The sequence below is a fragment of the Ixodes scapularis genome, unplaced genomic scaffold, assembly GCF_016920785.2.
Source record: "Ixodes scapularis isolate PalLabHiFi unplaced genomic scaffold, ASM1692078v2 PGA_scaffold7__128_contigs__length_106722199, whole genome shotgun sequence".
Taxonomy (NCBI): domain Eukaryota; kingdom Metazoa; phylum Arthropoda; class Arachnida; order Ixodida; family Ixodidae; genus Ixodes; species Ixodes scapularis.
Window position 1 is genome coordinate 57,969,921 of NW_024609882.1, and position 10,468 is coordinate 57,980,388.

The window sequence follows — 10,468 nt, forward strand, 5'->3', positions numbered from 1 at the left end:
AATAGGTTAGGTATAGCAGGTAATCGAAGGGACCTCACATGGCGAGGACACTGTGTCACGTGACGTCGTCACATGACGTCACAACGTTCCTGCTAAATGTAGCGGAGAATTTGCACCGGTAATACTAGCTTGGATATTTCTACACTAAGTTTAGAGGAAACTGATGGCCAATTCATCTGGGCCCGCATTGCACCGGCGCAGTGCGGTTCGTGGTACACGGAAGGCTACAGGAGAGAGGGGAGCTTCCTTCTCTCCACACCAATCTTTCGTGTACTAAAGTGGAAAGAGTTTACTGCACTAAAAGGGTGCGGTGTGACCCCAGACGAATAGGCCATAAGTGTCTCGTCGCGTTGTAATGCCACGTGACGTAACGGTGTCATGTCATGCCATTGTGTCAAGTGACGAAATGGTGCCGCATAAATGCCGTGTGCAGCACGGTGTTTATGTGAGCAGTATGCACACAACTGTGCAATGTCTCGTCTATCGCCGCGGTTCATTTGCAGAACACAGCAAGAACCAGAAACAGTTTTATGGAAACTTCTCTAAAAAAAGTTGTAAATGTTTAGCTATGTCCTACACAAACGGGGCCATTGATTATTAAATTTAGGCTTGTGATCGATTAAATTTCTGTGTAGTAAAATGCTGTCGCATAGACTCAGAGATATAACAGAGCTTTAGTAACACGTATAGGAGCAGACGCAGACCCCATACGTTAACGTTAACGTTTCGCCCTCCACACTGCGCATGCGCCATACGTACGTAATGCGGCGAGCCTTGCGTACGTACGCTCGATATCGATTTTTGCGAACGTACGTAGCGGTCCCCTGCGTGCCATCTCGTTGCTCTCGTCGCGCACGGGAGAGCGCGAGACTAGTCCAGTTTGAAAAATGGCGGCGCTCACCGCCGCCATTTTTCAAACTGGACTAGTCTCGCGCTCTCCCGTGCGCGACGAGAGCAACGAGATGGCACGCAGGGGACCGCTACGTACGTTCGCAAAAATCGATAGCGAGCCAGCGGAAGTGCTACGCGCATTGTACGGGTTCGCTTTATAATTGAAGATGACATCAACCTCCTCAAAGAAGTCAACGCGACGAACCCTTTTGCTGCGTCGCATAAGCCACCGCGTGCGGCGTGAAGAAAACCGAGGAACAGTTGGTGGCAGCGTACCAACGTCTTTATTCGGTTGTGTTCCGTAATATATAGTTTTTTGAGCGGCAGGAGGATACTGATAGGGTGAGGGAAAGGGGAGGAGGAACGACGGGGGTACCGACTATCTCTGGTGTCGGCGAACGGAAGAAACGAAGCCAGCATTCGCGGGAGTGACAATACAGAAATAAAAGCTTGTGACAATATAACAATTTCTCTCCCCTTAATAGTGAAACCTATCTATTGGTTTACGAAGTATTGTCGACCGCCGGGGGATCGCTGGTTGAGCTCCACCTGCGTCCGTCTTCGTGGTAGAGGATGGCGGCGTAGTCGGGTAATGTGGCCGCTGGTCCCTGTCGGAAGATAGCTGAGCGGTAGGCCCCACAGCCGCTTCGACGGCTTGGGAAAGCGATGCTCGACCTGAAGCCTCTTTAGCGTTTGATGCGTGGCTATCTGGCAGATTATGCGGGCTTGCGTCTTGGCGGGGGCGTACTTGGTCGGTGTGCCGCCGAATAACCGCTGCAGGGGTTTCCACGGTCGCCATCCGGGCTCCTGTTGTGGTCTTGACGCGCCCGGGTGTCCATTTCTCACCGGCGCCGTAATTGCGCACATAGACGGTGCTGTCCGGTTGTACCGCCCAGTCATCACGTCCCTGTGGTGGCTCTGCGACAGTTTGAGGAAAACATGCGTCTAAACGAGAACGTATCTGGTAACCCAGTAGCATCTCGGAAGGCGATTTCCCCGTGCGCTGAGTAGTCCTTCTATAATTGAATAGCAACCTCGACAGTTTGTCTTCCAATGTCCCCTCTTTCATTTTACGAAGGCCATCTTTCACTGTTCGGACTGCCCTTTCGGCTGCTCCGTTCGACTGAGGGTGAAAAGGGGCTGTGCGGAGGTGAGATGTGGTTTCTTTTTACGAATGTGGCAAATTCTTGGCTAGTGAACTGCGTTCCGTTGTCAGAAACTATTGTACGTGGCACGCCGAAATGGCTGAAAATATTGCGTAGACAGCTGTTGATCGTACTCGCTGTGGTAGCATGTTTCATGGGTACAGCTTCGATTAATTTGGAATGGCTGTCCACCACAACGAGTATCATCTTCCCAGCTAGCGGTCCTGCAAAATCTATGTGTAGCCGAGACCACTTCTCTAGAGTCTTTGGCCAAGGCACCGGGGTTGCTGCTGTCGGCATGGGCAAGTTTATTACGCAGTTGTGGCAGTTAGCTGATAGTCTTTCGATGTCGCGGTCTAGTCCTGGCCACCAAAACAACGATCGGGCAACAGACTTCATAGCCGAGGAACCTTGGTGCGTTTCATGCAGTAGCTGCAGCATTCTCGACTGGGCTTTTACCGGTATGATCGCTCGATTACCCCAGTATACTAGTTCGTGTGCTACCGACAACTCCAGTTTGCGATCATAAAATGGCAGCAAAGAAGGCTCCAGTCCCTTCGTACTTTTAGGCCAGCCGCGCAATATGTACTGCTTGACACGAGCTAGGGTGGAATCGGCGGCTGTAAGATTTTTTGGCTCGCGCGTTGTCACCACGCAGTCATCCAAGGTCTCCAAGGAGAAAACATACTCTGGGGGCTCACCGTAATCTTCCGGCTCCGTTGACAGCATCGGCAATCTGCTGAGGGCGTCCGAGTTCAGCAACTGCTTTCCTGGAACGTAGTGCAGCTTGTAACGGTAGCCACCCAGGTAAAGCGCCCAGCGTTGAATCCGGGCGGCGGCCATTGCCGGAGTCAGTCGGTCAGCTCTCAGGAGGCCCAGGAGTGGTTGGTGGTCGGTAACCAAGGTAAACTCTCGACCAAGGAGATAATGCCGAAACTTTGTCACACCAAACACGAGTGCGAGGGCCTCTCGCTCAAGCTGAGAATAGTTCCGTTCTGCTTGTGTTGAGGTCCTAAAGCGGAACCCGATGGGCTTGTGAACGTTGCCCGAGGTGTGAAACAGGACTGCTCCCACGCATACGGCGATGCGTCGCATTCTAGCTTTAGCTCCTTAGCCGGGTCGAAATGCACCAGAACCTTCGCTTCCTTAAGCCATTGCTTGGCCCTGTTGAAAGCGATTTCCTGTTGTTGCTTCCACTGCCATCGTGAATTTTTCTCCAATAGTCGATATAGCGGAGCGAGAAGAGTTGACATGCTTGGCAGAAACTTAGCATAAAACGTTAACATTCCCAGGAACGAACGGAGCTCACTGATGTTACGCGGGCTGGGTGCCTGTGTGATTGCGTCCACGTTTTTCTCAGTCGGGTGAAGGCCTTGCTTGTCTATGCGATGACCGAGATAAGTGACGGCCGGATGACGAAAAGTGCACTTGTCATGCCTCAGTTTAAAGAAACACTGACACCCCCCAAAATTTTTTTTTAATTTTTTGCCAGGCGCTTTATTGTGGTGTCGGAGGACTACCCAATTAATATTTTGCAACAGAGTAGCGTATTTTTTTAATAAAGCCAAAAGACGCAACTGCGCGAAACCGAAACCGAAACCCGACGGAGGTCGGAGAAGTGGAGAGAAGAGAGCGAGTGGCGGAAGTCACGTGGCTACACCCGACCGTGTGTTTTTTTTTTTTCTCCTTCTTGGTAGCAGACGACATGCGGCGTACGGGAACTGTTCGCCGTGGGATTCTTTTGCAGTTATGTATGTTCCGCTCGTTGTTCTGTACTCTAAGATGAGTTGTATTGTACATTGAGGAGTTGTAGATGAGTAGTGAGTGCCCGTGGTGAATTTTGATCGGCTTCGAAAAGAATACACCCAAGATGTTGCGTGAAAAGCTGGCTCACATGTCCTGCGTCCGAAACAGAAGTGGCATTGTGCGACAAAGTTTCCGAAAGATCAACGGGATCGCGACCAATGGCTGGCTGCAATTCCCGTAGACCATTTACGGGCACCTCGGAAAGCGGACGCTACCTGATTTATATGCTCCTTGCATTTTGTGGAAAGTAATTACATTGAGTTCGCAGGTGTCAAAAAGGAAATCCCATATTAATTCAGCGACGTGTCGTCCACAACATTTTTTTTTTGTTTCTTTAGTGATAATTGTAAAAAAAAGAAAAAAATGTAAACATCAAAAAACATGAAAAAAAAAAAAAAAAAGTTCCACAGAAAATCGAACCCGGTCCTACGGCGCGTGAAGCGGACGTCTTTCCCACTAAGCTACTGGGGCATATCTAAACTAAGGGATCTCTTTCCTTAGTAATAATCAGCCGATAAACTGTAAGTTGGAAAGTTTGCTGCCGATTTTCCTCTAGCAAAAGCACTCCCGGTTCGAAGTCGGGATGCACCACGCATTGGCGACATTCTCACCTTGTAAAGAAATCGTACGCGTGCATATTCAACTCGAAGTAGACACGTCGTGCTTGACGTTTGCGCGAGCGATGTCTTCAGCCACGAGAAGGAAGCGACGGCTCGGCGACGGCTTCGTGCAAATCGGCTTGGTGGCCGGGCGTGTCGTACGGGATGAATACCAATTCTTTTGATCAGTTCCAAATTTCTCTTTTAAAGGTAGACAGAATTCGCCAGTACCGCGAACGACAGTTCTGAAATAGAGGTCCCACGCCCGTCGTCCATAGCCATCGCCGTCCCTGTGAGTCCCACGATACGCGAAACGACGCACGCACAGAATGCTTCCGGTTGTTTGTGAAACTTTTTTTTCAATCAACGTATTTGCAGCTTTTTAGAAGCCACAAAAAATGGGTTTCATATTTTTTTCTATTTTTAATATTGAGTGTGTGCCTTCAGTGACCCACGACTTTGATTAAATTTGGTGGTCGCATCGATACCTTAGAAAACGGCCCGTGACCGCGGAAAAGAGAGTGAGCGAGACTCGAGCCGGCCAGTTCTTGATCGGCGGTTTTCGGGCGGAAAGAAACCGAATTTCGAGCCGCAAATTCTGTTCTGGGTAGTTGAGCTCTCATATGTCACGTACAACTAAAAACCTCGGCGAGCTTAAATGCCCTGTCAGTGTCCCTTTAACACCGTGTTCGCGAAATCGCTCCAGCACGCTTTTCAGTCGCTCCCCGTTATCGTCCTTTTTTTCGGATACAAGCACGTCGTCAAGATAGGCTTGCACACCCGGCAGGCCCACAAGTATCATGTCCATTTTTCTCTGAAAGATTGCAGGGGCAGAGGCAATGCCAAACGGACGCCTATGTTATAACAAAACAAGCCCCTGTGAGTGTTGATAACACAAAGCTTTCGCGCGGCTTCATCCAATGGCACCTGATTATACGCGTCTCGTAAGTCCAAGGTGCTGAAACTTTCGCCACCATTTAAGCGTGCTAAAATATTCTCAATAACAGGCAGCGGATATTGTTAAACTGCGCAGGCAGGGTTCAATGTGGCTTTGAAATCACCACAAATTCGTACATTGCCGTCTTTCTTAAATACTGGGACTATGGGGGTTGCCCATTCCGAGCGTTTTACAGGTGATAGCACACCGAGAGATATAAGCCGGTCAAGCTCTAACGACACCTTATCACAAAGCGCATAAGGGATGGGTCTCGCCTTACAGAACTTGGGGGAAACTCCGTCCTTCAGTTGCAGGCTGGCTGGAGGTCCCTTGATTACGCCCAGGTTCTTGGAGAAGACATCCTGGTAGTCACTAAAGATGTTGTTGACTGATGAGCCGCATTTTGGGTCTGGCGCTGCAGAGTCGTGTCCGGCCCACTGCAGAATAGACATCCCGGCATCCTTCAACTTAGCAAGGAGGTCCCGGCCACATAGGCTTGGTCCCGAACAGTCCAGTACAGTCAAGGAGCAGTCGACGTCCACGCCTTTGTAGCACACACGGAGTTGAAGCTCACCCAACACTGGAATACAACCTGTGTATGTAGCATGACAGCTTAACACGTGACGGCTTCAAGCACGCCACACCTTGCGATGTTTCTAAAAAATTTGCCGTGATATGACACAAACAGGAGATCCGGTGTCGACTTCCATTGGTAGTTCTACTCCCCCCACGTTAACGTGCGGTGAATCGGCGGTTCGAGAAAGTTCCTTCTTTCTGAAACCAAAGTCCAGATGTGCGTTTCATCACTGCCTTCCACGTCTGACGTAGCTTCAGCAACAGCCAAGGTCATTGCGTGAGCCGCCTTAGTCACTTGGCTTTTGCGGGCAGCAGCGTTCCGACATTTCTTTGCCAAGTGACCATGCCGTCCACAACGGTAACAACGAGACTTGGCCCAGCCACAGCTGTTGTCATCATGCTTTGTGCTCCCGCACCTGCCGCACTCTCGCGGGGCATCGCGCTTTGCGTTATCTTGTGCTGAAGAATGACGACGCGCTTGCACTTGCAGTAGTGCCGCTGGCTCCGAAGACATTTTTTTAGAGTCGTTTTCGGCTGTTTCCGCCGAAACCGCTAACGCTTCGGCTTCCTCTAGTGTTAGTTCTCTTTTTGCAAGCAGCTGCTTCTGTAACGTACTTGAGCGCGCCCCGCAAACGATTCTGTCCCTGAGCATGCGGTCCAACATGCTGCCAAAGTTGCAATTGTCTGCTATACGGCGTATTTCAACCAGAAACGCATGGACAGACTCGCCTTCCATTTGACAACGGTTGACGAACTTGTAACTTTCCGTTATTTCGTGCCGCTTCGGGTCGTAGTACTCATTCAGGGCTTGTACAACTTGTTCATAAGTTAAAGAATTAGGCGTGCGGGGGGCTACTCTTCTTGCTAGTACTTGTACAGTCTTCGTGCTTAGTGCCGCCACTAGCAGCTCTCTTCTTTTAGCAGAGTCTGTGACGGTGTTAGCCTCAAAGTAGGCTTCGACCTTAATGAGATAAGGTTTCCACTTATCTTTATCTTCGTCGAATTCCGGTAGTTGCAGGTGGGTCATAGCTGTCCTCGGGACGCTGCTGAGCTGTATGGCTGCCTCCGGGGCTTTTTTGTCCGCTTGGGCGAGGTCCGGACTCGTCGCCACTGCTGCGTCGCATAAGCCACCGCGTGCGGCGTGGAGAAAACCGAGGAACAGTTGGTGGCAGCGTATCAACGTCTTTATTCGGTTGTGTTCCGTAATATATAGTTTTCTGAGCGGGAGGAGGATACTGATAGGGTGAGGGAAAGGGGGAGGAGGAACGACGGGGTATCGACTATCTCTGGTGTCGGCGAACGGAAGAAACGAAGCCAGCATTCGCGGGAGTGACAATGCAGAAATAAAAAGCTTGTGACAATATAACACCTTTCGAGCACCCACCAAGATGGGTGTCGATAGCCAAGAACGTTGGCGACGCCGTCGAACCCAAAAAGGTGTTTACCGTGCGGTCGGTACAAAAAAAAAAAAAAAAAAAAGACAAAACACGTGCACAACAGGCACACGGAAACACGCACTTCCGTAACAAAGCGACGAGAATCGGGGCTTTGGATTGGCTTGACCGAATACCCGCCTTGGATTGTTTGAAGCAGTTTACAGGAGCACATCTAGATGGCGCTACAAGTCTTTACGTATGCTTTCTTCTTCCGCTCTACTAAAAGTGCGTATCCGACGCGCTCCGTAACGTTCCGTCGACGCAACGTTAACGCTAACGTAGGGGGTTTGCGTTTGCCCCTATACGTATTACTAAAACTCTCTATAATGTCGTGTATAAGGTTTTCTTACGGTGTCCATTCTATTCCAAACGACGAGAGCTGCTGTTTAAAGAGGGTTATCTTCTTTACTTACCGTCTAACCTCTTCCCATTACGTTGCAGTTTCTAATTTCGGATTCAAATTAAACAGAAAAAGTAAGATATAATAAGTACTTAATTCGTAATTACGCAACAGGGAGCAGTATGTTCAGGACACATATAATTGTGGCTAATCGTAAAAGTAATGTACTTAGTTCAAATCTCTTTCCAACCACTTTTTTCGATTACAAAAAGTCGATTCGTGTCCTAATATCTTTTATCTCACCAGCAGTGCTGCTAGCGAAGCTAAAATTCTATCCCGGCTAAAGGATCTCGGGCTTCTTAATCAAATGATTATCCTGGTTGCTTCACAAGATCCAACGAAAATAGCCCGAATTCGGTGTAATTGGTGGAGACATTGCGAAATTTTGTGTTTTTTCAAGTATAGTCATACAAAAATATCTAGACTATCCGTTGTGAGAGTCAGTCTTTCGTCATTATCCTGCATAGCGAGAAGCGACTGGATAAATTGTAATTATTGGTGGCTAAGAAAAGGCAACGTTGTTTAATCGTCGTGCGGTAACAAAAAAAAACAAACAAAAAAAACAATAAACTTTTTTATGGAATTTTGATTTATACTTACGCTGGTGCTCAATAAAACGAAAACGTATAAGCGTTTCCCAGTATAAAAGACGCCCTTGGGTTTACTTTTGCTAAATAACGTTTGTGTTCGTTAGGACGCTGAATATTATCATTTACGTACGCACGCCAGGCGTACGTGACATTGTAGTCCCAAGGTTTCGCCTAATGTTTTTTTTCTCTCTTAACTATTATTTCCAGGAGTTCTTTGCAGCTTCCAGCAGCGTAATGTTCTTAGTGATTGGCATTCTGATTTATTTTAAGAAAATAATTGCGCCGATATTTATAGAGTGTTTCTACTTATACCTATAGAGTGGTAAGTCGACAGGGTTGTTATATTCGTTAAAATGCCCAGTTCTTCAACGAAAAATACAACCAGGTTTGTTGGTTTACAGGCGAAAACAGTGCAAGAAGGCACAAGGACCAGTAGACGAGAAACACAAATCACAGCGCTGTGTCTTTTTTGCGAGTTTTTTTAACTGCTACCAATATGCACCGGCCAGTCCAGCTTCAAACTCTATTTGTTGGTGATTAAAATAAGAACACCGACTTCACATAACAAGAAAAACAACTTCATTAAACGTTTCGCCTCCCATGCGGGAGGCATCATCAGTACATACACAGGAATGAAAGAGCTTTGGTCAACGCAGTCCTATTTATCGGGAAGGTCCATATGATATGGACCTTCCCGATAAATAGGACTGCGTTGACCAAAGCTCTTTCATTCCTGTGTATGTACTGATGATGCCTCCCGCATGGGAGGCGAAACGTTTAATGAAGTTGTTTTTCTTGTTATGTGAAGTCGGTGTTCTTATTTTAATCATGACATCTCCCGGCTTTTGGACTATTTTTGCATCTATTTGTTGGTGTATGTGGAGAAACAATGCAATGATTTCCCGCTATCTGAGTACACAGGCTTGTATTCAGGTGTAGTTCACCTTGGGGTGAAAGATTGGGCGTTTAGTCTATGAAAGCATGCTTTTTCAGAACGACTGCATGGAGAACTGCAACCGTACCGTGGAGGCATTATCATCATCCTAATTTCCTCTCGACAAGGTAAACCTGTAATTATACGGCACGGTCTACGAAAAAATAGAAGGTTCTCATATTGCGCAACAGCACGCGTGAAGGAAGCTATACTACCACCGTTGACAAGATGATTTACTGAACCATATAATAACAGAAATTGTGAAAGGAGCATATACATTTTTGGATTTTAAAACGGAAGCAAAGCAATCTCGCCGTTGTTCAGGCTCCTGCTCCGGTAGCAATATTCATAGTATCTGCCTTGGCCAGTTTCTGGCATTTCATTGCATCATTACTTTTCGGTGAAGCACCAGAAAACCCCTGAAACAGCGAAAAATAATCAGAAGTTCAAATGCAGGATGGAACTACGTGAGACCGCGGTCTAGACTCATTTGAATAAATATTTGAGTAGGTAATGTTTTAAACACGCTAATAGTAATATAAGATAAAAAAATCTAGGTTATTTCAGTTGTATATAGAGTGAACGCACGGGATGGTATTGAAATTTGGTACACTTTACATACAACTTCCGAGTAAAGTGTAAATTAACGTTCATAAAGATTGCGATCTGCGAGCAGAGAGTTTTTATAATTGCCTTTCTTGTAATTGACTAAAATACCGAGATTAGGAAGATCGAGGGACGGCATAATACAAAACACTCAAACACCGATCACACAGCGGTGTTTGAGACAGCTGTGTGAAGAACACTTCAAACACGAATGTTCATCCTCATTAGCTGGTTTGCGTTGTAAGTTCTGTTCAGCGTTTCTTCGTGTCATCAACCGGATATTGGTGACGACACTCTTTGTACAGTAACGGGAGTGGGGTGTCAGCATTGCAAATGCATGAGCAAAGTATAGCGCCTGCGTGAGAAACCGGTAAGAACCCGGGATGTCGAAGGCACACGCCTTAGTCAGTTTGTTTACAATTAATTTGCGAAATATTAAGCTGACACTTTGTAAATTAACCTAGTTTCTGATCATAACTGTCTGCCATATGCATTGTATAGTCGCCCACCGTGTGACTTAAATGTCAGGGGCCGTTCTGGACGATACG

The 10,468-nt window shown here is 47.4% G+C and overlaps 1 protein-coding gene across 1 annotated transcript; it reads right to left on the reverse strand.

Moving 5' to 3' along the window:
- Positions 1 to 1,394: 1,394 nt before the first annotated feature.
- LOC121046938 lies at positions 1,395 to 6,618 on the reverse strand. The gene is made up of 6 exons (XM_040501693.1): positions 6,570 to 6,618; positions 5,659 to 5,958; positions 5,290 to 5,295; positions 2,738 to 2,947; positions 1,622 to 1,809; positions 1,395 to 1,499 (listed from the first exon to the last, which is right to left on the reverse strand). The coding sequence occupies exons 1-6, from the start codon at positions 6,616 to 6,618 to the stop codon at positions 1,395 to 1,397; spliced, it is 858 nt and encodes a 285-aa protein (XP_040357627.1).
- Positions 6,619 to 10,468: the final 3,850 nt, after the last annotated feature.